The sequence below is a fragment of the Sciurus vulgaris genome (assembly GCF_902686455.1).
Source record: "Sciurus vulgaris genome assembly, chromosome: 7".
Lineage (NCBI taxonomy): Eukaryota > Metazoa > Chordata > Mammalia > Rodentia > Sciuridae > Sciurus > Sciurus vulgaris.
The window spans coordinates 7890675-7915050 of record NC_136467.1 but is presented as its reverse complement, the minus strand read 5'-3'; the positions used below and the strand labels follow the sequence as shown (position 1 = coordinate 7915050).

Below are 24376 nucleotides of genomic sequence, written 5' to 3'. Positions count from 1 at the left end.
GACTCTGAGAACCGGCTCTGAGTGGCAGTGCCCCTAGTTCCTAACCTGACAACCTTGTCACCCGAGACTTCTCCAGAGTCTCTGTGCAGACTTCCCACTCGGCGCGACCTTGACTCGGTTTCTTCGGGTGCCGTGCGGTTTTCAGGATTCCGCATTAGCTCTCACTCCGCCAGCCTTGGGACAGTTAATTTCCTGAAATGCTGTTTACGCTTCTTTGTTTAGGATATTGGCCGGGTCACAGGTCCTCCGATACTCAATCCGGTGGCGAATGAAATCTACCTGAATTTTGAAAGCAGCACTCCCTGCCTGGCGGACAAGCACTTCAACTACACCTCGCTCATTGCCTTCCACTGCAAGAGAGGCGTCAGCATGGTAGGCCTGTAGAACCTGGAGGTGGAAGTGCGGGCCGGCAGGCCGGGCGGGGAGCCGTGAAGCGCTTCGGGGGGGGGGGGGGGGTGCAGTCGCCTCCTCGGGTAACGTGTGCTCACCCGCGTGGAGACGCGCGGAATTCAAAAACGTGGACATTGGAGTGTACAAACGGCACTCAGTATTGGCTACACGTACTAAAGGGGTCCTTTTTTTAAAAAAAACTGATTTCCTTCTTATTTAGAGGTTAGACTTGGCGGCGGCCATCATTTGGAACTTGGTCTGAATGGAGTCAGCGCAACTCTGGTGAAGTAGCGCATTTGACTTCAGGAGGTTATTGACTTCCATTTTTTGTGCTTTTTAAAAATAATACCAGCTTCCAGCACAGTGAGAACCATTTTGTGATAGAGTTTTTGTCCACGTGTTCTCTTGAGTTCTTCACCCCAGTGTGAAAGGAGTCCAGGTGCTCCTGTGTCTCAGGGACCAGGGCTGGCCCTGTCCGGCTGCGGCTCCCGTGGATGCGCTCCCCAGCCAGCGTAGCCCTCAGCCCTGGTTGCTGCTCCTGGAGTCCTTGAAGCTCTGGAAACTGGTCACCCCTTTGACGGGAGTGGACGGAAGCTGCGTGGGACCTGTCTTTGTCCCATCTACTGTGAAAAGCCACACGTCCTGCTACAGAAGCATGGATGTGCTTGCTCGCCAGGCTTGGGGTGTGTTACGAGGCGGGAGAGAGACACCTGCATTGCCTCTTGGGACCCTGAACGTGGCGGGTCCCCAGGCTCCTCTCACCCCCAGGGCTTCAGTAATGGATTAGGGGTCTGTTCTTGTCCCATCTGAGTGACGATGACTGACCTGTCGGCGAGTGGGTCTGTGGAGGGAGAGGTCACTGCTGGATGTGGGTGTGCTGGCGGCGGCAGGAGGAGTACAGGCTGCTCCGCGCAGGGGCCCCGGCACCTCCCTGCCCTTAGTGTCCCTGGGCAGGAGTCCTGAGGGTGCGAGGGGCCGAGTAGCCGGCGAGGGGGCACACGTCTGCCGGTTTGTGGGTGTCGCCTGCACTGCCCAGACTCTTGGCACAGGCAGAGGCTGCGCCCCGCCCTCAGCACTCTGTCCCTCCTGTCGCAGACTCGCCTCTTCATGGGGACGAGATTATCACATGCAGCAGACTAGCCGTCGCTGGAGTTAGGTGACGTGCCCTGGGCGTTCTCGGAGAGCCGCCCGTGCAGCTCACGCCGAGCACGTGTCCGGCCTTGGGAGGATTGAGCAGCCTTCCGTCCTGCGTCTCCAGGAGTACTTTTGCCACTTGAGTCTTCCGGCAGTGGCAGGCGGAGCTCCTGACCAGCTGCTTCTCTCTGAGGGGCGAGGGGGAGGGGGATTCAGAGTTCTGGGCCCGCCGGACGTCTGGCCACGGTGCGCCCTGCCCTGGCACAGGGTCTCCAGCGTCTGGACACCCACCCTCCTTTGCAGTGGTGGTGTCCCCTCACAACCCCGTCCCCAGATGTTGAGAGACCCCTTTCTCCTGAGCATGCCCCTCTCCCCAAGCAGAGGACAATAACCTGCAACCAGCAGAGGTGTGCTAGGGCTGCATGGGACAGTCAGGGGCCAGGCTGCAGTGTCCCTTGGGGAGCGACCCCTGTGGGTCACTGGTCTCCATTGTCCAGCAGCTGTGGCCGCAGCCCCAGCCCCACCCTCGTGGCATTAGGGGTGGGGGCCGGCAGTGCAGCGTGTGGCTACTGTGCTGGGCTTCAAGACCTGTCCCGTCCCGACCACAGGGGACTCCTAAGCTGATACGGACCAGTGAGTGTGACTTCGTGTTTGAGTGGGAGACGCCGATCGTCTGTCCGGACGAGGTGAAGACAGAAGGCTGTGCCCTGACGGACGAGCAGCTGCTCTACAGCTTCAACCTGTCCAGCCTCTCCAAGAGCGCAGTCAAGGTAACGCCGCTCTTCCTCGGCCGGCCGCCTTTGCAGCTGGCCCACCTGGAGGCCGCACTGATGCTCTGTGACACCCCGACAGTCCCTGGCGTGGACAGCTCCAGGTGGGGCGTCCAGGCCAGAGCAGCAGGAAGGCGCCCTAGTGTGTGACTAGCCGGACATGGTGTTGCCTCCTTGTAGCTTGTGGTTGGAGACTTTCTGTACTCTGAGCTTCACGAGGATCAAAGTTAGCCTGTGAGGCAGGCGAAGGGACCGTTTCACAGGTGGAGAACAGACGAGGCATCTTGGGACATGCAGGGTCAGATCCAGTGTGGCAGGCAGAAATCCAGAGTGGGTTGCTCTTTGTCAACCTGGCTTTAAGTCATAGAGGCAGCTCTGCTGGCCAGAGGTATGACTTCGGGAGGAAGCTAGCAGGTGCCCCATGTGAGAAGACCGTGGCGTGTAGCTCTGCGCTGGAGTCCCGGCCCTGGCCTGCGTGTCTGCACGTCAGCTGTCGGTGAGGCAAAGCTCCTCCACCTCTCGGCCCAGCAGCCTTGGCATTGCCAAGTCGTTCCCGAGTGTGGGCTAGGCCACGGGGCCACTCCTGCATCTGCCTGGCAGCTGGCGTGTGGCGAGTCCTGCCTCCCTGCTGGAGCCAGTACCCTATCTCCTGGGGTACAGTCTCGGGGGTGCGGCAGGTGTGATCCTGGGCGGGCAGAGTGGGCGAGGAGAGCAGGGCATGCGTTTCCCTGAGGAGCGTCGGCTTGACTGGTTGACCCAGTGTCCCAGGGGAGGAGAGCCTGCCTCAGAAGGTGGGATGCACCTGGGCCTCACAGCAGGCGCCTCCCTGCTGGGCCCAGCTGGGGAGGACAGGCGGAGCAGCCACAGTGGGCTGGGCGGGAGCTGTGACACCTTGCGGTGGCCACGGGGTACTGCCGGGCTGCCCTGGAGGTGGCCCAGGGCCTGGGGAGAAGGCCCTGATGCGCTGGGTGTGGCTCTGGCCACCGCTACACCAGCCGCAGTGAGGACTGTCAGCTGGAGAACAGGTGCTGCCTGCCATCGCACCACATGTGCTATCTCTACAGGTGACGCAGGGATCGCGCACGTACAGCGTGGGGGTGTGCACCGCGGCAGCTGGCCCCGAGCAGGGTGGCTGCAAGGACGGCGGCGTCTGTCTGCTATCGGGGAGCAAGGGGGCATCGTTTGGCCGGCTGGCGTCCATGCGGCTGGATTACAGGCACCAGGACGAAGCAGTCATCCTGAGTTACGTGAATGGCGACACCTGCCCTCCAGGTAAATCTGCAACGGGGTAGATTTTAAAATTGTGAAATCAGACTTAGCAGCTGGAAAAATATGAGGCATGGGCTTTAAGCCTCGTGAGTTCTGGAAGCTTGGCCTCGAGCCGTGGCTTCCTCCAGGGCGAGCGCGCCTATCGGGGTCTGGCAGGCGCATCCTGGTTGTCACAGTGACTTGGTGGCTGGGGTTCTTGCTGGGTGTCCTTGGGTGGCTGTCCCAGTGAGGCACAGCTGTAGTCACTGAGCCCGGATCTTTCGGACGTTCTTCTTCATTCCAGAAACTGAGGTGGGCGACCCCTGTGTCTTCCCCTTCGTGTTCAACGGGAAGAGCTACGAGGAGTGCGTCCTGGAGGGAAGGGCGCGGCCTTGGTGCAGCACCACCGCGGACTACGACCGGGACCGTGAGTGGGGCTTCTGCAGGCAAAGTGAGTGGCAGCACGTCGGTCCTCCCGGCCTGGGGACCCAGGGTCGGGCGGGTCCAGGCAGTCTCGTGCTGCCGGCCTCTTTTCTTATTTTTTAAAGTATTTTTAGCTGTGGGTGGACACAACGCCTTTCTTTTGTTTTATTATTTATACGGTGCTGAGGATGGAACCCAGTGCCCTACACGTGCCAGGTGAGCGCCCACCACTGGCCACAGCCCGGCCCTGTGTGTCTTTTTCTCAGTGGGACTGCTGCCCACAGGGACGCGTTGCCGTTGCTCGGTGGGATCGTCGTGTACCTCAGTAGAGCTGTGTTGAAATGCACGCCGGGCGGCCAGCTGGCCCCCTCGCTAGCCCAGGGACTTATGTCCACTACAGTGTTCAGCACTGGTGGTTCAGACCCACACCCAGCAGAATCGCTGCCTGTCACAGGTCGGGGTGGTTAGTGGGTTCAGGAAAAGCAAGGGACTTGTGATGGACTTTCTTCCGTGTGGCACACGTGGGGCTGGGACCTTGGGCCATGTTTAGTGCCCCTGCTCCTGAGACGCTTGGAGACCACTGTCGTAAAGTGAGTTTCCAGGAGAGTGGGACGGGATAGGTGTCTGAAAAACTGTCGTTCTCGTGAGTGATCAGGGGCAGAGCGGGACACGCTAGGGAGCTCAGGCGTTAAGCTTACCTGGGACGGCTGTACTTCTGCTGCTGATTTTGATGGGTGTTACTCCTGGTCCCTCGAGTGACACTGAACTATTGAGGAATCGCAGGCATTTTGTTGCTTAGCGTTTGCCCTCGTGGGTGTGGGATCAAATGTCAGAAGTCCCCGGTGGGGAGCACTGGTGCCGCCGGTCCTGCGGAGCCAGGCCTGCTGGAGTTGGGATCCGTGGGAGTGGAACAAACCCAGGGCAGCCCAGGGTGCCGTCGGGGACAGCCTGGTGGCAGCCAGGTCTGACCGTCTCCATGCCTGCTGTCCCCAGCCAACAGCCACCGGACATCTGCGATCATATTTAAGTGTGACGAAGACGAGGATGTTGGGAGGCCTCAGGTCTTCAGTGAAGTCCGTGGGTGTGAGGTGACCTTCGAGTGGAAAACGAAGGTCGTGTGCCCGCCCAAGAAGATGGAGTGCAAGTTCGTCCAGAGGCACAAGACCTACGACCTGCGGCTGCTCTCCTCCCTCACCGGGTCCTGGTTCTTCGTCCATGAAGGGACCTCGTGAGTATCCTGTGCTGCTGGCCAGCAGGCTGTGCGCAGGCAGGAACTCAGAGTCCCTTGGTTGCCACCTCGTTGTGGTTCACCCGGGACCACAGACGTGGGAGTGACTTGTACCTGTGGTGCTTATGGTGCCTGTCGCCACAGCTGTGCTGCAGCTGTGTTCAGGCAGCCCAGAATGTCACTCGTGCCCTCTGAGTGGCTCTGCGGTACAGGAGAGTGGGTGAGCAGAGACGGAGCCACGGTCACCCAGAAGTGGGGCCGGCTGAACAGGCCAGCTTGCTGCTGAGGGTGCCGCGGTGGGTGGACATTCTCAGATCTGTGGCCGGAGCTCCTTAGACAAGGACTCTGCCCACACAGTTCATTGTCCCGACTGCCCTGTGCGCAGTGCCCTCTGCCAGGCCCACCCAGCTCTCCAGGGCCTCGCTGCAGGGCAAGGGCAGGAGCGGGAGGATTTCAGTAGCCTCAAGGGTGGTGCGCCACGGGCCGGGATCGAAGCCACTGTCCGGGCCCCACAGCCCTCCTTCCTCTGCCCCTGTCAGCCAGGCGTGGGCATGGACTCGCTCCTTTCCCCAGTGCTTGCCACGCTTTGGCTCTTGGGATGGAAGAGCCACGTCTGTGCTGCTTCCAGCAGTGAGGTGGAGCCCAGGCGCCAGGGCAGGCGCCCCTCACCCCTTCTCCTTGTCCTGCTCCAGGTACTTCATCAATCTGTGCCAGAGAATATATAAGGGGCCGCTGGACTGCTCAGAAAGAGCCAGCGTCTGCAAGAAGAGCGCGTCTGGTCAAGTGCAGGTCCTGGGCCTCGTCCACACACAGAAGCTGGACGTCATAGGTGAGGCTCCCGCGTCCTGACCTGGTTGGTCCAGGGTGCATCTGGACTGGGAAGGTGAGGCTGTCCTCGGTGTGCAGGGAGGGCATGGGGCCAGGGCGAGAGCTTCCAGGTGTGGCTTCTGGAAGCTCTCCCTGGCGTTTTGGCAGCTTCTGGAATATGGAGGTCTGCGCCACTTTGTGTCACCTGAGACTGCAGGTCCCAATCTGAGTGTTCAGTTCCTCTCGAGTTTGTGTTCCGCGCGTGCTTTTGTTCAGGAAGGCCAGGCAGCTGCATGAGGACTTGGTGGAGATAGTTCAGGGGTGCATTTCTGCAATAATTTGGAAAGTAGATGCTTTTTCAGTTTCAGTACCAGGTTCGTTGTGCAGTTGGTGAGTGAAAGAAGTCCTCGTTCATCACTTCCCGGTGAAGGGTGGCACTTCCTTAGCTGAGGTGACTGGGGCTGCTGGAGGGATGTGAAGAAGACGTGTACTTGTGCTCCTGCGGCCCCAGGGGGATTCTGGGAGTCGTGCTGATTGAGCCACAGGATGACACAGTGAGCTGGAGGTGTCGAAATGGAGAAGGGCAATTCTGAGGAAATAACTATGACCTTTGGTAAAAATCAAACCGAGGCTTGCAGGTTGGCAGCAGAGGTCAGACTGCCCACAATCCGCCCTCCCTGTGGAGGGTCACGTTTTCACTGCTGCCTTTTCCGCGCTGCTTGAGAAGGGGCCACAGGTGGGAGTTTCCAACACACAAATTTGAGGGACATGTTCAAACCATAGCGTTCTGCCTGTGGCCCAGCTTCATGTCCTTCTCATGGAAAGCACATTTATTCCCACCCAGGAACCTCAGAAGTGTGTTCCAGCATCAACCTGTAAGTTCAGAGTCCATTCTCACCTTAATGATGTGGGTGAGCTCCGGAAGTGGTTCATCCTGAGGCTTCCCAAGGTCCGCCCGTCCTTGGAGATTTCGGAAGTGCCTTTGGGTCTCCTGTTGCCTGGGTGCACAGGCGCTGATCCCTTCGGCCTGGGACTGCCAGCGGGGCACGTGGCCGGCCCTCGGGGTGTGCTCCGGAACTCACCTTGCGTTCTCTGGGCGGCCGGGCTGACGGTGTTTGAGTGTTTCCTTTCTGCTTCTCAGTCTTCGATTCTGCCGTGGGGTCATTTCCCGCCTCTCCTCTCACTGTGAGCAGCCGCGTGGCCCTGCGGCACCTGAGCACCTGGTTGACTGCTCTCAAGTTCTGCCTCCCTTAAAGCCCTAGGACTTGACAATTTGCCAATTGATTTGTGACCCTGTGACAGGGATGGCCATGCCCTGGGGCCCAGCACCTGTCCCCAGTCCCAGTGGGGCTTGCGGGAGGGCTGTGCTATCGCTTCCCAGCCTCTTTGTAGCCTGGAAGTGTTCCAGCCTGCCCCTTCATGCCCTTCCAGCCTCTTCATGCCCTTCCAGCCTCTTCATGCCCCTTCATAGCTTTTCAGCCCCTTCATGCCCTTCCAGCCCCTTCATGCCCTTCCTGCCCCTTCATGCCCTTCCTGCCCCTTCATGCCCTTCCTGCCCCTTCGTGCCCTTCCTGCCCCTTCGTGCCCTTCCAGCCCCTTCGTGCCCTTCCTGCACCTTCGTGCCCTTCCAGCCCCTTCGTGCCCTTCCTGCCCCTTCGTGCCCTTCCTGCCCCTTCGTGTCCTTCCTGCCCCTTCATGCCCTTCATGCCCTTCCAGCCCCTTCCTGCCCTTCATGCCCTTCCAGCCCCTTCCAGCCCCTTCATGCCCTTCCAGCCTCTTCATGCCCTTCCAGCCCCTTCATGCCCTTCCTGCCCCTTCATGCCCTTCCTGCCCCTTCATGCCCTTCCTGCCCCTTCATGCCCTTCCAGCCCCTTCATGCCCTTCATGCCCTTCTTGCCCCTTCATGCCCTTCCTGCCCCTTCATGCCCTTCCTGCCCCTTCATGCCCTTCCAGCCCCTTCATGCCCTTCATGCCCTTCCTGCCCCTTCGTGCCCTTCCTGCCCCTTCGTGCCCTTCCAGCCCCTTCGTGCCCTTCCTGCACCTTCGTGCCCTTCCAGCCCCTTCGTGCCCTTCCTGCCCCTTCGTGCCCTTCCTGCCCCTTCGTGCCCTTCCTGCACCTTCATGCCCTTCATGCCCTTCCAGCCCCTTCCTGCCCTTCATGCCCTTCCAGCCCCTTCCAGCCCCTTCATGCCCTTCCAGCCTCTTCATGCCCTTCCTGCCCCTTCATGCCCTTCCAGCCCCTTCATGCCCTTCCTGCCCCTTCATGCCCTTCCTGCCCCTTCATGCCCTTCCAGCCCCTTCATGCCCTTCCTGCCCCTTCATGCCCTTCCTGCCCCTTCATGCCCTTCCAGTCCCTTCATGCCCTTCCAGCCCCTCCCACACAGGCCCGGAGCTGGGGGACCACTGCAGCTGCACCAGGACCAGCTTCTGCCCATCCATTTTGTGCTGCTGTCACAAAACACCTGCTCTGGGGTGATTTTTAATAGGCAGGCGTTGGTTTCACAGTCCTGGAGACTGGGAGACCGGGGTCCAGGGCGGGGGTCTGGCGAGGGCCTTCCTGCTGCAGCATCCCTGGAAAACGGGCAGGAGAGGTTGGGGAAAGGGACGAGCCAGGCTCCTCTCTGGGGTGCCCTCTCCCTGGTGGTGGCGTCGGTCACCCTGGACCCGCCTCTCATCACTGCCACGCTGAGGTTCAGTTCCAGCACGCGAGCTTTGGGGTCAAGTCCACACACAGCAGATCTTCACCGGTTGGTGTGGAGCACACACCAGGTCATGGGAAAGACCCGGGTGAAGGTCACATGGGTTACCGGTAGGGTGGCATCTGCACTGTGACTCAGACCTGCAATTGTTCACTTATTTCCTGGGAATATAAGTTTTTTCTTAGAACAGTGGAGATTTTTTACCAGAATTTAAGTACAGAAACCTGATATTTAAAACAAATGGAGCTGGAGCGCTTTGGGTTTGGTGTAGGGCTGAGCACTGGACCGTCCCTTGCCTCCCTGTCGTGGCTTGTCCCCGGGCTCCTGTGCGTGCAGGGCCGTGACTTGGCATGGCCCTCCTCCAGATGCGCACCTGCCTGTGAGGGCGTCTGCCTGCCAAGCCCGCCTGGCCCCAGCTGTCCTCGGGCAGCAGTGGGAGCTGCTGGCAGTGGTTCGATTCTGGGAGTTAGAGGGCTTATGGATGATTTTTCTTCTGATGCCACATTCAGGTGCAGGGCTTGACTTTGATCCAGAAGACCCAGAAAAACAGTGGGTGAGGTTTCTCACTCTGACCCTGCCCTGTTGTGAAGAGGCTCAGAGGAGAGGCCAGTCAGGAAGGCTGTACTGAAGTTGTGTGCATAGTGATGGTCACTGCCACTAATTGAGGTCCTGCATGGGGCTCCCAGGGTGGAGCCCTTGCCCTGCTCCCAGATTCCTGGAGCATGTGGACTTTGCAGGGTATTCCTGTTCCGAGGTGATGTGACAGAGCCCCAGGGGGTCAGCATTCCAGTCATGGAGCTTGTGAGCAAAGGTCTAAGGTTGGAGGCCAGGTCTTGTTGTGGCCCTGGCAATGGTGGTGCAAGCCAGGTGGCCACAGAGCTGAGTGGTGCGTGATCCTCAGAGAGCTGCTGTGTCTTTTGTCCTTGTCCTGAAAGTGGGTTGTACAGTGTGCTCTACTGAGTCAGTCACTTTCACGTTTCAGATGACAAAGTCATCGTCACTTACTCAAAAGGCTATCCCTGTGGTGAGAATAGAACTGCGTCCTCTGTGATAGAGCTGACCTGTGCGAAGACAGTGGGCAGGCCTGCGTTTGAGAGGTGAGGAGATGGGGCCCAGCAGAATGCCTCTCCTGGTCTCCATGTGAGGGTAGCTACACACGGGGGTGAGAGGATGTGGGTTGTCAGCGTGGGGAGGGGCAGGCTGCTGAGACTCGGGGCCAGGGGGCCCGGGCTGCTCTCCATGGGAACGATTCCCAGGGTGGAGTGCTGAGACAGTTACAGACCAGTGTGATTTCACGGCCTCACTTGCCTTAGAAAATGCTCCTGCTCTGGGTTTATTGCTGTGTGAGCCAGCTGAGCAGCGTGTAACCGGCCACTGTCTTTAAATGTCACAGTAGAACCAACGGGCATTGGTTGTACCGGTCAGTCGGCTGCTGGGGCAGTAGGACTAGCAAGCACCTGGGATGTTCTTAGACTGCCTTGGAATTTTCCAGGAAGCAGTGTGTGGTGCTAGGAGAGTTTGGCCAACAGGGGGAGCATGTGAGCTGCTGTCTGGGAGCAAGCCTGTTCCTCCTGGAATCTGGGCTTGGAAAAGGGGAGTCCCAGAAACTGTCAAGGACTTTTTCTTTTTGGGGACTGAACTCACGGCACTCCACCAGTGAACTACATCCCCAGTCCTTTTTATTTTTTATTTTGAGGTAGGGTCTTGTTAAGTTGCTGAGGGTCTCACTAAGTACTGAGGTTGGTCTTGAACTTGTAATTCTCCCGCCTCAGCCCCCAGAGTTCCTAGGATTACAGGCATGGGTGGGCCCTGCTCCCAGCGTCAAAGGACTTTTCAATGTTTGAATCTGAGAAGTTTGTAAATTAGAAATCCTAAAGTCTAGGAGCAAATTTCTCTAGTTTTAAATGTACAGTTTCTGAACTTTAAAGCATTTGCATGGAATGCTATCTGAGTTTCACACTACTGATATGCTCTGTAGTCATCTCCCTCGTTATGGTGCTGGAAAAAGGTGAATCAACAACGTCCTTGTCTGATCTGACCCCAAGATTGCTCAGTGTGGGGGACTGACAGGCATCTTGGGAGGCCCCTGGATCCAGAGCTGCTTCAGGGACTCAGCAGGTGTCTGGTAGTCTTCTGTATGTCTGGCTAGAAAGTGACCATACTTTGTGTTTCCTGCCTCCAGGTTTGATATCGATAGCTGCACCTACTACTTCCGCTGGGCCTCTCGGGCTGCCTGTGCTGTGAGGCCTCAGGAAGTGCGGGTGGTGAATGGGACCCTCACCAACCCTGTGAACGGCAAGAGCTTCAGTCTCGGGGACATTTATTTTAAGTAAGTGAAACGTTTTCCTTTTGTGCATTGAAGGGTACTCAGGTGTAAGCCAGCAGTTCAGGTGTAAGCCAGCAGTTCAGGTCTTCCCGCGCACAGACCCCTGAGGTAACCGGGCTGTGTCTTAGTCAGTCGCTGGAGCCATCGTCATATTTTGCTTACACCAAAGGAAGGCATTACTCAGCTATTAAGGTCCAGCACCAAAGATGGTGAATTCTCCTGAGGGTAAAAATAAGGCCCCCGCCCTCACTGTCCTAGAGGACTAGGGTCGAAGCCAAAACCCGCTGAAAGCATGGCTGGGCTCACGAGCGTGTGCGCTGGAGGGGTTCTAGCAGTGTCCCTGGACTGCTGTAGGTGCATTGGCCTGCTGGCCACACAGGGCAGAGTGAGGCATGTGTGGCGCCAGAGACAGCATTTGAGAAAAGTGGGTTCTGGCCAGAGTGTGGACCTGGAAGAGCAGGACAGGTAGGTGACAGAAGGAAGTTGGTGCCCAGTCGCTGCAGGGTCACAGAATTGCTGCTCTGGCTTGGCAACAGGAGAAAGAAGGCATCCTAGACCTGCAGTTCCTCTGGGGCCTGGGAGTCATGTGGTCATGTTAAGTGGCCTCCCTGAGGGACTTCCAAGTCACTGCCTCTCTTCTCAGGCTGTTCAGTGCCTCTGGGGACATGAGAACCAACGGGGACAACTACCTGTATGAAATTCAGCTCTCCTCCATCACGGGCTCCACAAACCCTGCGTGCTCCGGAGCCAGCATCTGCCAGGTCAAGCCCAGCGATGAGCACTTCAGCAGGAAAGTGGGAACCTCCGACAGAACCAAGTACTACGTCCAAGGTACCACTCGGCTCCCACAGCACTGCACGCTGGCCTCCCCGGAAGGGCTCTGGAATGTTCATCAGCAAACTGCCTTCAGAGTAAAACCTCAGATCGGTTTAAAATAGAAACCCCCTCAGATCGAAGGCTCCACCTAAGACTGCACCGAGCCTCTTACTGTGGGTAAATCACAGCTCAGTTACCACAGCAGGATATCATCTGTGGGAACCAGGGCTGCCCGCGGGGTGGGCAGAGGCAGGCAGGAGGGCTGCCTTGGATTTGGCTATAGGCCTGGCTCTGCCAACTCTAATAGTAGTAAGTAATTTTGAGAATACTGTGGAGGGGTGGGCAACTTCACATTCGTCAGAAGCATAGAAAGAAAGCTGGGAGATTCTGCCAGCCTGAGTGTGAGAAATGAGCAGGAGGAGGGCTTTACTCTGGCACTAGGAGAGGTGTTGTCCTTGTCAGACATAAGAGAATATTCTGGAAGGCAGTTCGTGTGTTTTTGTTATGAACAGCTTATTTTTCACTCTACCTTTTATAATTTGACTTTTGAGCCGTGTGACTGTGTTAACTTTGAAGTCTGTTGAAAAGCCCAGCCTGCCCTGGTAGAAAGGCTGAGGAGCCCGCCAGGGAAGAGGCTGCCCCGCCAGGTGGATCCTGGGGGAAGCACCTGTCCAGCGTGAGGTGTTGCTGTTGGAGTGCCTAACCCAGGGTGCCCGGAGATGGCCTGGCCCTGCCGTCCTGGTTAGAGGGTGACAGGGCCTTGAGAGCCCTGCGGGTGTCTGCTCACAGCGCTGTGGCCCCTGGGGAGAGGGGAGGAGTGCTCTTTCTGCCTGTGGGCGGGAGGGTGGCCAACTCAGTCCCCCACAGTCCCGCAGTGTGGAGGGAACGCCTGTTTCTCCTTTCTTACGCTTCAGTGACTCCTGCAATAATTTGGGGTAAAACATCCACGTCACCGTGCCTGGGTGTGCCTCTCGCCGCCCTTCTTCCTGGGCTAGGAAGAGCTAGATCAAGTTGGTTGCTGGCTGCAGGACTGTTGAAAGCCTTCGAGGTGCCGCTAGGCAGAGGGCGAGGCCCAGCGCCTCCCCGCCGCTCGAAGGGCCTCCTCCCGCAGGGTGCTCATCCCAGCAGCACCTGGCTCCGGCCACACAGGCCTCCCTGAGCTCCGCATCCCCCTGGAGCCTGGTGGCTTGGTCCCCGCAGCTCCTTTGTCACTCCTCGGCCCCCCGCCCTCCTTGTAGAGCTTCCTCTGTGCCCTCCTCAGGAAGCCCGCCCTTCCCAAGCCAGGCTTCCTGCCACCTGGTGGGTCGTGGGAAGGCTTGTGCGTGAGGGGTGCTGCCCTGGCCTTCCTGCGTGGGTCTGCTCCAGATCCGCCGGCCCTCGGGCACCTGTGCCCGGGCTTCTGTGTTAACAGTCCCCCTCGGGCTCCTCATGTTCTCTGCACCAGAAATCATGCTGGAGTCACGGTTTGTGAGTCTTCAGAGCAGCAGGCACGGGGACCGTGCAGTCCTGTCTCTAGTTGGACACTGGCCTGCAGAACCTTCTGTTCAGATCCTGGTTTGGCCTGCCTGGAGTGGGGACGTGACTTCCCCAGCTGACCGGGCACCAGGGCAGCCCTCTGTGGACACTTAACCTACGTTAAACTCTCGTCTCTGTGATCCTGGCTGATGGCAGGGTCTGAGCCAGCCAGAGCGAGGGGAGTGGACTCCGCACAAGGCTCCCCTTGCTTCTGACTGTGGGCAAGGTAGGGGGCTCTCAGCCCTGCCTCCCATTCTGTGATTTGATGGAAGAGTCACAGAACTCGCTGGGCACTGTTGGATGCAGCTCAGACTTGTTCCAGCAGAACCCACAGATTGCAGGCAACCGGAAGAGACCCCACGGGCAGCGTTCAAGAGGGAGGTGCACAGGCCTTTGCTCTGTGGACCCAGGATGAGCTGCAATCCCCATACCAGTGTGGCACAGTGCAGTGCTGGCAGCCAGGGGTGCTCACTGAACCCTGGCGTCCTGAGTCTCTGTGGGGCCCCTGAGTCTCGTGTGGGCCTGGTGATGGCTTGCTGTCAGTCACCCACCAGGTGGATCGATGGGTCCCGGCCAGCCCTACTGTAGGTTCTGCCATTAGCCAAGGACTGGGCCTCTCTTTGGTGAGGCTAAAATCCTTAATGCATTCTTATTATTTAGGTCAGGGTCTCTGCACATCTGCGTTAAGCAGCGGCTGCTCTTGTTAAAGCTGTGAAGGCGAGCGCATGTGGGACCTTTGACGACGTATCTTTCCCTGTGTTCTGAGTCTGGGTCAGCTTTCTGCAGACTGTGAAGTGCAACTCAGTCCCTCACCAGGATGTCGACAGTAACGGTGCCTCTTCCCGGTTGACAGATGGCGACCTGGATGTTGTGTTTGCCTCTTCCTCCAAGTGTGGGAAAGATAAGACCAAGTCTGTCTCCTCCACCATCTTCTTCCACTGCGACCCTCTGGTGAAGGATGGGATCCCAGAGTTCAGCCACGAGACCGCCGACTGCCAGTACCTCTTCTCCTGGTACACCTCGGCCGTGTGTCCTTTGGGGTAAGCGGTGTCCTGGGTGCTCGGTAGGCTGCCCTCTGCTTTCTCAAGCTCAGCTCCAGGATACGTTTGTGCGTGTTTCCCCAGCGCAGGGTGTTCACCGTGCTCAGAAAGTAGAAGAGACCTGCCAGACCTCAGGCAGCCGGTGCCCTGCTCCCGTGGTCGGCAGGGGCCTCTGCACGTCCCTCTCTTGTCCCATAGCATTGGCACCTTTGCTGAGCACCTCCTGTTATGGACGGCTCTCTTCTTGGCTCACTGTCTTCCTGCCTTACAGGGCCACCATCCTATAAGCTTTCTCTCCCCCGTCCTCTGACTTTGAGATCAGGAGGAAGATGAGCCTCAGCATGTCATTTCCTGAGAGGGTTCGGGTTCGGGCTCCTGCCAGAGGCGGCGGTGGCAGGGGTGACAGGACTCCTGATCCCTCTTTTCCATGCCGATCGTGTCATTTTCACTTTCTGTGGGTGCTAGCTCAGCCAGAGACGGCTTCGTCCTGAATTGTCCCAGGGACATGGGCACGAGGACTCTTGCTGACAGAATCTCGGGAGGGGCTTCGGGCTGAGGTTTCACTCGTGGTGCTTTTAGCTGGCGGACACGCATAGTGTTTTGGTGAAGTCATCACAGGGTACAAGGGTCAGAACGAAGTTTCTTGCGAAAGAAACAAAATGTGAACCAAGAAAAATGCTGACGTTTAAAAGCGAGCCGCCCCTGCACTGCTGCTGAGAGGCCAACCACCCCTGCCTCCGCGTGGGTTTGGAGACCAGCCTCGAGTGAGCTTCAGTCAGGCCTGCTGGGCTGGGAGACGGGGACCTGTCCCCAGGGCTTCAGGGTCCGTGTCAGCCAGTGGGGAGGGTCCATGGGAGGCTCGTCCCTCACGGTGTCAGGAAGTCGGGCTCTGGTGTTGCTCGAGTCCCTTCACAAGCTGACGACACATCGCAACGGGCAGCAGGCACACCGGCCGTGGGAGGCGGCGGCCTGGCTCATGCTGGGTGGACCATGGGGCGTGCTGGACGGGTCCGCCCGGTGGTGGCCAGGTGGAGCAGCGTCCACGTGGCTTTTTGTTTCCTCCACTTTATCCAAGTGTAGTGCATTTTAAAATCAATGTAAGTGTGAAAACCAACTAGCAATCATCCTAAGGTGACCCTTAGTTCTTCCAGCTCTTGTGGACTCTCCCTCAGTGTTGCCAATGAGCGTGCTTGTTCCATGACTTCCTGCAATGCTAGATGAAGAGCACGCTTTCTTACACGTTCCCCTGCTTTCCGAAAAGGCTGTTTCACAGTTTTGTGATGAAACAGTATGAGTGCAGATGTATTGATGCTCTTACAAAATTAAAAAGAAAAACTTCCACAAAGTTAAAAACCTGCATCTGCAGGTGGAAGGGGCCGCTTGCCCAGCATGATTAGCAGCAGCAACAGAGCAGCCTGCAGTTGGGAAGCACCACACCAGAGGTGTGAGGAACACTGAACACTGCGGGGGAAGCTAACTGATTGACTTAAAGAACAATCTAAGAAAGGTTATGATAGTGGACAACGACATTATGTAAGCTGTATGTAAGACATAGAGTTCCTTGTTGGAGGACTAATGAATTTTAGACTTTTTATCTTGGTATGTGTGCTGATATTTAAAAAATAACCAATATAGTAATAGAAATATAGCATATAACTTCCAAAGAAGTAGAGAAAACAGTAAAGAAACTGAAGGCCCTGCAAGAAGATGAAAAAGGAAAAAAACAAAGTCAAAGAGTAGAAATAACCTAAGGTGGCAGAAGGCAAATGTGACATCAGTCATCATGCTGGGGTAAACAGACTAGCCTTCCACCGCAAGACCAGTGGCCGTGGGGAATTTTAAGAGCAGCTATGCTTTCCGGGGGTGCAGTAGGCCTGAAACGGAATGCAGAGAAGACCAAAGGTCAAAGGCTAAGGGAAAATGTGCCAGGAATGTCACATTAGAGGGAAAGCAAGAGTAGTCAACTGTCAGAGTAGAAAAAGTCCTCTGGGTAGGGGGGCTGCTGATGTTGAAAGGGTCAGTTCACTGCAAAGATGCAAGAGAGCTGAACTCAGCCCTCCCGGGTGCGGAATGCAGAAATAAATACGCAGAAGTCCACAGAGCCACCCTCGGCAAAAAAGCCAAGCTCGGTGCAGAACTTCTCGACAGACAGGCAGCTGTGAAAAGCGTGGATTGAAAAGACCTACAGAGAACGTTGTCCTGGCCATTGGCGAGCACCATTTTCCAACTCAGGCCCACTTAGAAAACTGAAGAATCAGCCACGGAGGGCAAGTCTCTGGATGTCTGCTGTTGGTGCTGCATGAACTGAACACCTGGTGCAGTGCAGTTGGGACCCACTGGAAAACTAAGCGCAGTTGGGAGCAGACCTACTTCTGAACAATTGGTAGCTTGAAGAAGGCGCGTCCCGAGCTGAGGTCGGTGGACCTGTGCCGGGCCTTCCTGGGCTCCCAGCAGCTGTGCAGGTTTGGCTGGGCGGCTTCTGGCTCTGAGGGGAGAGGCCTGTGGGGCTGAGACCGCCTGTCCATGCAGCATGTTCCCACCGAGCAGAGCTCGTGGGTGAGGCCAGGAGCCTTTCAGTTACTTGGATCATATTGGAGCCAAACTCGTCACAGTTAAATAGATTTCTGAATGGATGGCCACACACTCGGCAGCTGGCTTCCAGGCTGTGTGTGGTGTGTGAGGTTCTCTCCCATCCTGATACTGCTCCTCACTGGGGAACCCTGTTCTGTCATTCTTCGTCTGCATGGGTGGCCCTGAGTGACGGGAGGTGGGCTGATCAGCAGCATCAGGCCTCACCCAACCGTCTCAGAGCAGAAGGGGCGTTAGCCAGGCGTTTCTGCCCCTGCCCTGCCTCCTTGCCTTCCTCCTTGAACTTTTCATGTCATGAACGTGCACCGCCGTCCCTGCAGGTCTGAGGGTGGGAGTGTGGGGTTGGTGGAAGGCCCAGGTGCTTCACCCGTGCTCCTGTGGGCAGGCCGGGCTCCAGAGCCCGCTCCCTGCTGTCTGCCCAGGCCGATGCCCTCCAGGGGCCGGGCCGGGCCCCAGAGTCCCGCTCCCTGGTGTCTGCAGGGGCTCTCCCACCCTGGAGGGCGCTGGGGCCAGAACAGTTTTTGTTGCTGTTGGGTATCCAGTGGATCTGGGTTTACTGGACCCGGTGGAGACTGGTGTGGACTTTGTACAGTGAGGGCTGGCCCCTGCTTGGGAGCCCCTTGGCGGGTTGCACCGTTGAGTGACTTTGTGGCTTTCTTATTTGTGACACCCTCCCAGGGTGGGCTTTGACGGTGAGAGCGCTGGACCAGATGGGCAGGGGCACAAGGGGCTCTCGGAGCGGAGCCAGGCCGTCGGCGCAATCCTCAGCCTGCTCCTGGTGGCGCTCACTGGCTGTCTGCTGGCCCTGCTGCTTCATAAGAAGGAGAGGAGGTAAGGAGCCCGGGTGGGGGCGGTGGGGCTGGGACCCTCAGTCGGATCGCGGGCCCAGGCTTGGGTTTGGTTTGGTCTGAGTCCAACAGCAACAGTGCCTTACGTTCGTGGTTCAGGACTCCGTGGAAGCAGACTCCACAGTGGTCCTGAAGGTGTGCAGGCCCGTCACATGGGCCTGTCATCACCCAGGGCGGCGGCACCTTGCTCAGGCGTGGCTCACCGTGTGTCCATGCGCCCAGGGCCCCTCAGCCGGTGCCTGCACAACCAGGACACTGAGCTCTTCACGCGTCCCAGGGTGGGTAGGAAACCGCCTCTCACAGGCAGACGTCCTGCTGACCAGCTGCCCTCTGCCCTCCCACCGCAGCGGTGAGCGTTTACCAAGTGCCCGCTGCGTGCCAGGGCTGGAGCTGGCCTCCTCTGCCAAGCGAAGAGGCCCAGCATGTGACTTGCAGCTTTCATACCCGGTGGTGGGGCCTGGGGAGGCGGGGTCGAGAAGTAGGCTGGGGTCACTTCCTCCCAGCAGGAGGAGAGTTGGTGGGGGTGGGTTTCAAGCTCAGCCCCCATCTCCTCCTGCAGCCTTGGGCAGCAGGAGAGTGTGGTCCTGTAGTCGCATATGAACAATTAGAAGCCAGGTGTGTGGCCCGCTGCAGACCTGTGCCCAGCCAGAGGTGGAATGGGGGCCGATGCCTGCGTGTCTCATTCCCAAGCCTGTTCTTTCCACCAAACCATGAAGAGTGCATCGGGTTACGGCCTGGCGGGCACGCTTGGTCATTTGTTGCTCAGAGTGCTGTGCCTGAACGGGTGGTACGTGGTGGGCAGGTAGGGTTGTGACCCCGCCCTCGGGCCGGCTGGCTCTGGGTGTGTGGCCGGGGGCTTGGTCTGCCTTGGACCTATGATGGTCTCCGTTTTTAACAGGGAAACCGTGATTAACAAGCTCAGCAATTGCTGTCGAAGAAGCTCACATGTGTCCTACAAATATTCAAAGGTACTTGTCGGCTGAGCCTCGGGGGCCCCTTGCCCACTCCGTGCCCACCAGGCTGACAGCATGATGGGAGCTCTCACCCAGCTCTGTCGTTGGCTGTGCCCCCAAGCGTCTCTCTTGGGGCGCAGGTGGTCTCCTCAGGAGTGCTCCATTTGGGCTGTTCTTAAGAAACCACGGTGATGGAACTGCCTGGGCCCCAGGCATTTGGGTGATTTCCTTCAGAGAGACTTCAGAAGGGCCTAATCTGGGCTGTGCTTGCCCCTGTGGCTCTCCTGTTCTTTGCATTGCCAGATTGCCTTCTAAAACTAGACTCTGGCCCGAGTCCTCCCTGTGGCTTCTCCACATACCACGAGTTCCCCCCTGTCCTGGTTGGCTCCTTGCTGTCCATGAATCTCCTGGAAGAGTCCTCCTCCCCAGCACTGCTGAGGGGTTGTGGGTCCCTTCAGGTGCTTCTGCTTGGTCCTGCCAAATGGCCCCCCAAACTCCCTGCAGCCCTCTGTGTGGCCTGGTCTTACTGTGAGCAGGCCTGGTGGGACTTGGGAGCTGGAGGTGTGGGGACGGTGGGTGGTCGGCAGGCATGCACTCTGCCGGCTTCTGCAGTGGAGCTGTCCCTGCTGTGGGGAGGTCATGCAAGGAGAGCGGTAGAGGAGTGTGGGGGTGTCTGCTGGGGCTCACAGGGCTCTGCTCTTGCTTCCTGGCAGGTGAACAAGGAAGAAGAGACAGATGAGAATGAAACAGAGTGGCTGATGGAAGAGATTCAGCCACCGACCCCAAGGCTGGGCAGAGAAGGACAGGAAAACGGCCACATCACCACCAAGTCCGTGAAAGCAGAGGCCCTCACTTCCCTGCATGGGGATGACCAGGACAGTGAGGATGAGGTCCTGACCATCCCGGAGGTGAAAGTCCACTCAGGCAGAGGAGCCGGGGCAGGGAGCGCGCAGCCTGCGAGAGACGCACAGAAGGCCCTTCAGGAGAGGGAGGACGATCGGGTGGGGCTGGTCCAAGGCGGGAAGGCCAGGAAAGGGAAGCCCAGGCCTGGGCAGCAGAAGACGGGGACCTCGGCCACGCTGGTGTCCTTCCACGACGACAGTGATGAGGACCTTTTACACATCTAACTCCGTGGTGCCTACAGGAGCGCGTGGAGCGTGGACAGCCAAGCACCTCCAACCAAATGAGACTTCACTCGACGCTTCTAGAGTTTGCCTTTAACAAAAACTGCTTCCGAAGGGAGGAGCTTTGTGCCGGGGCAGGGGTGGGAGGCCAGACCACTCCTCCCTGGTGGCTCACAGGCTGGAACAGGCCCTGCTCACGGCCGGCAGGCGGTACCTCATGCCAGGGTTTGCCCAGTCCCCCTTCACAGGCTTCGCTGCCCAGTGCTTGCGCCAGTGCCAGGCCAGGCGCCAGGCCAGGCGCCCCTCGGGTTGGGCCGTGTGGAGGAAGAGTCTTGCTGCTTCTGACCCGTAGGCCTCTGACCCGTACTCAGCATCTTAACTCTCCCCTATTTATTGACTTTGACAATTACTCAGGTTTGCGAAAAAGGAGACAAGAAAACAGCTGCGGCTCTTCCTGCCTGCAGGTGGGCGTCCGTGGCGGGAAGGGCAGCCAAGCTGTGGCGTCTGGTGGGGCCTGAACTGGTGGTGGTGCGTGCGCTGAGCTGGAGTGCTCCGATCCCTCTCTGCCCTTCTGCCTCCGTCCCTCGGGCGCCCAGGGTGCACAGGGTCCCGTGCCTGGGTCTGGAGGGTCTGCCTGTTCTACGCCTTGCCTCCATCGTGGCCCTGGCTCTGTGCGCATCTTCAGCCCCAGGTGGACGGAGCACGCTGGTCAGTATTGCTCTCGCTGGCTGGTGACTGCGACGGATCACCCAAAGATCGGTTTTTGCGCCCTGTTTCGTGCGTGTGCTGGAGCCGAGGTATCGAGAAGCAGCGTCTCTGGGTGTGGGCTGCAGCTCACCGCTTTCGAGTCTCATGGCGTGCCACCTTTACTGTGCTTATTTTTTTAAGAAATAAACAGTGTCTGTCAACCATTCGACCTATGAGAAGCCTTAATATGCACAGTGTGTGACTTACAGGAATCACAGGAGATAGCGGCCAGCGTTCGCCGCTCCCGCGCTCGGCTCCGGCTCCGGCTCTGGGAGCCGAGGCTGGGCACCCAGAGGTGCAGGAGGGAGACAGCAGCCCTCCTCCCCTGCCGCACACCCTTTCTTGAAGCGTTTGCGGAACGACTTCTCGCATCATCGGATTGTACATAGACTGGTATTCGTATTCTGAAAAGCAGACCACCCCACAGAAGTTCTTGGTTTGTGCCCGGTTTGGCTGGCTTATTTTATTTCAACATGAGTGTATTTTTTAAAATTGATTTTTCTCTTAATTTTTTTTCCAATCAACTTTACTGTAAAATACAGTATTCAACAATTTCAATAAAAGATAAATTATTAATTGGATGTTCTTGCTTTTTTCTCCTTGATAGTGAAGACTTGCTGAACTAGTGACCAGTCTGTTCTCTGGGCCTGTCTGTGACCTTTCAAAACATGTTTGTATTTGGGTAACTTCAGTGTTCTGCTTGAGCGGGCCTGAAGTTTTCCTCCATGTGTTCCCATTTGCTGTGTCCTTTGCATCCAGTGTGCCTTCTCTCAGCTTTGTCCAGATCTGGTGTCTCCATTCTTTCTAGTAGAATTTGGGCTCTCTCCTGTTGACCGAAACTAAGACTGCAAGCAGATGGCAGTTATACAGTGGAGCATCTTTGTAGGTGAGAGTGTTTCTCTCCTCCTGATTAGTTACTGACAGTTACCTACATGTTGACATGAAAACAGAAAATTACCACAGTAGCTCCTGTTATCCAGTTTCTCTGAGGTTTTAGTTATCCATAGTCAGCCGTCATCCAAAAATAGTAAAAGAAAAATTCCAGAAATAAGCAATTCGTGTTTCAAGTTGTACACTCTTCCATGCAGATGGAATTCTGTGTTTTCCCACTCTGCCCACGTGGTGTCATCTCTGTGTAGTGTATCCACTTTGTATGTACTACCCTCCTGTTAGTCACTTCCTAGCCATCTCATCTGTCAGTGGAGCTGTCCATGATTGGTTATGTGTGTGTGGTAACCGGGGATTGAACCCAGCTTCACATGTGCTAGTCACTGAGCTACATTCCCAACCCTTTTAACTTTTTATTTTTGAGATAGGGTCTCTCCGAGTTCCCTGGGTTAGACTTGAACCTGTGATCCTCCTGCCTCAGCCTCTTCAGTAGCTGGGATTACAGGTGTGTGCTGACATGCTCGGCTTCTCCATCTCAGTGCTAAGTTGCACACTGGTTTTACCTTTTGTGTGTACACGTGATTTTGCCACATTTCTCCTGAGGCAGGTACTGCAGGGTCTTACGAAGGTTCACATTGTGACCCAGGTTACTGCTGCTTAGGCATCCTGTCCCTGGGACTCTCCTCCAAGCCGCTTCCCCTTCCCACTGAGACCATGGATGCTCTGGCAGTGAAGGGTGTTTGCAGGGACCTGCCGTCCCTTGGCAGGCTTGGTGGCTGGGCCGTGTGGTATCAGCCCCATGTCTCCTGCTCCAGGGCTCCACCTCCTCGGCCCCTCAGAGGGGAGGATGTGCGAGCTCACGGGAGACTTCTTCCCTTGCCAGCTGCTCTCACAGGTGCTTTGGGGAAACCTACATTGACAGAAAATAGGAATTCACATGTTTTCAGAAAACGATTTTAGTGATGAGAGCATAACCTGGATACTTAATTTTCTTCACATAAGACCTTTGGTGCCCTCTTTCAAGCCTGCCCACTGGATGGCAGGGACACAGGCAGCTAGTGCACAGAAGGAAATCTGCCTTGAAGAGGAAACATGGCGTGAACATCTCAAGTGTGTGACACCTGAACTTCAGCAGCCTCTGAGACCTCTCGTTACACAGCTGAGTCCTTCAGGAAGGGTACCAACCACCCTGATCCTCTGGGTATTTGGGGTCGTCTGATCCTTTGTACACGATAGCCCCGTGAGTGCCCCACTCTTCTTGGGAATCAGGTCACGGGGGCAGTGTGTGCAGCGGAGATGGTGTGGACACAACTAGATAACAGGAATCCCTTTGTCCCCTCCTGAAGCTTCCTGGGCTCTGTGAGGTACGTCCTGGCCCTGCTGTGTCGTCTCGTGCTCGGGTGCCGGACTTGCTGTGTCTGGACCCTTCTGCGAGGATCAGTAAATGCACAGCTATAGCTGCCGTGCCGGGCGGGACAGTGTCGGGCAGGGGCAGCTGGCCCTACAGAGGCCCAGGGGCACAGTGGCCACATTGAGTTTGGGACAACACGGCCGAGGGGCAGCAGAGGTAAAGCTGGAGCTGGCCCAGAGCTCGGAGCCTTGGAGAGTCCACAGGGAGGAGTTTGGACTCGCCCTGAGCGCTGCCCAGAGCCACAGAGAAGGTGGGGAGGAAAGTACGGGAATGGAGCCTTCGGCATCCGCTGGCAGGGCTGGGCGGGGCCTGGCCTGCTGACCCTGGGATGAAGGGCCCAGGCTTGGGCTGCAGGGACACTTTCCTTAGACGGAGAAGCCCACTGAGGCTTTTGAGGTTGGTGTTTGTCTCTCCTTGTATTTCCACCAAGATGAGCTAGATTCAGTAGAAACTGTCACCCTGCGACTTGGACGCTCCTGAAGTTGGGATAGGACTGTATGAACGGCTTCACTAGCAGTCACCCTGGGGGGCCCACCCAGCTCGTCCCATCCTGCTGGAGACGGCCTTGGGAGCCCCCCGACTCTCCGAGCCAAGGAAGGAAGGTGGGTGCTGGAGGCAGCGCAACACCGTGCCCAGGAGCTGGGGAAGGAGTGGAGACTTCAGGGGGCCTGGACTTCTTCCTGGGCTCCAGATTCCTGTTCGATTTCGGCGTGGAGGCAGAGCGTCGGCAGTCCCACACACATGGCACCTTCGCCTGGCTCCGGGTGCTGCCAATGCCAGGCACTAGAGCATGGCGGCCTACAGGCCAGGCCTCCCCACGTGGCCTGGAGGCCAGCACCAAAGCCAGGACGGGGGCTGGCTGCATCACCACCTGTGAGCCTCAGGTCCCGCTCAGGTGCCGCCCCCTGTCATGGTGCCCCCCTCAGCAAAGGGCCTGAGAACTGTGGTGCAGCCTGTTGCCGTGGCCCTCCTGTTCCTTCAGTCCGGAAAGTTCCTCCTTCCCTTGACTTCTGTGACCTTTACCTGGAAGGTCGCCTCTCCCCACCACTGGAAAGAAGCCTGCCTTCTGGGCTCCACCTGGTGGTTCAGGAGGAGTCTGGGGAGGACCTGGGTAGCTGCAGAATCGTTCTGGAACTGGGCAGCCCTGCTGGCGGGGTGTGTTCTCCACTAGCAGCGTGTCCCCAGGGGCCCCGTGCACACCCCTTGATCTGTGGGGTTTTAACAGATGTTCTGCAAAAGGCCGGAGAGGACCTGAGCTGCAACGGGCCTGGAAGACGCTTGACTGCAGCGGAAGCCTTTCTTGCTAGGACGTCTTTCCAGAGGTTTAAAAGAAGAGCCTGCTGAGGACACGTGAAATTTCAATAGCAAAGGCATCAAGGAGCCTCCAAGAAGGAGAGTAGAGCGGGCAGTGCTGGGAAAT

General features: G+C 57.5%; 1 protein-coding gene across 1 annotated transcript in view; it reads left to right on the top strand.

Moving 5' to 3' along the window:
- IGF2R (insulin like growth factor 2 receptor) overlaps positions 1-21233 on the top strand; it is a 100898-nt gene extending 79665 nt beyond the window's left edge. The window contains exons 36-48 of the mRNA XM_079146596.1: positions 223-372; positions 2133-2294; positions 3359-3566; positions 3847-3993; positions 4959-5193; positions 5886-6022; positions 9682-9796; positions 10882-11028; positions 11669-11856; positions 14210-14396; positions 17664-17816; positions 18732-18801; positions 19500-21233. Of these exons, the coding sequence (XP_079002722.1) occupies positions 223-372; positions 2133-2294; positions 3359-3566; positions 3847-3993; positions 4959-5193; positions 5886-6022; positions 9682-9796; positions 10882-11028; positions 11669-11856; positions 14210-14396; positions 17664-17816; positions 18732-18801; positions 19500-19913 (2313 nt within the window). The 3' untranslated portion in view covers positions 19914-21233. The remainder of the gene's footprint in view (positions 1-222; positions 373-2132; positions 2295-3358; positions 3567-3846; positions 3994-4958; positions 5194-5885; positions 6023-9681; positions 9797-10881; positions 11029-11668; positions 11857-14209; positions 14397-17663; positions 17817-18731; positions 18802-19499) is intronic.
- Positions 21234-24376: the final 3143 nt, after the last annotated feature.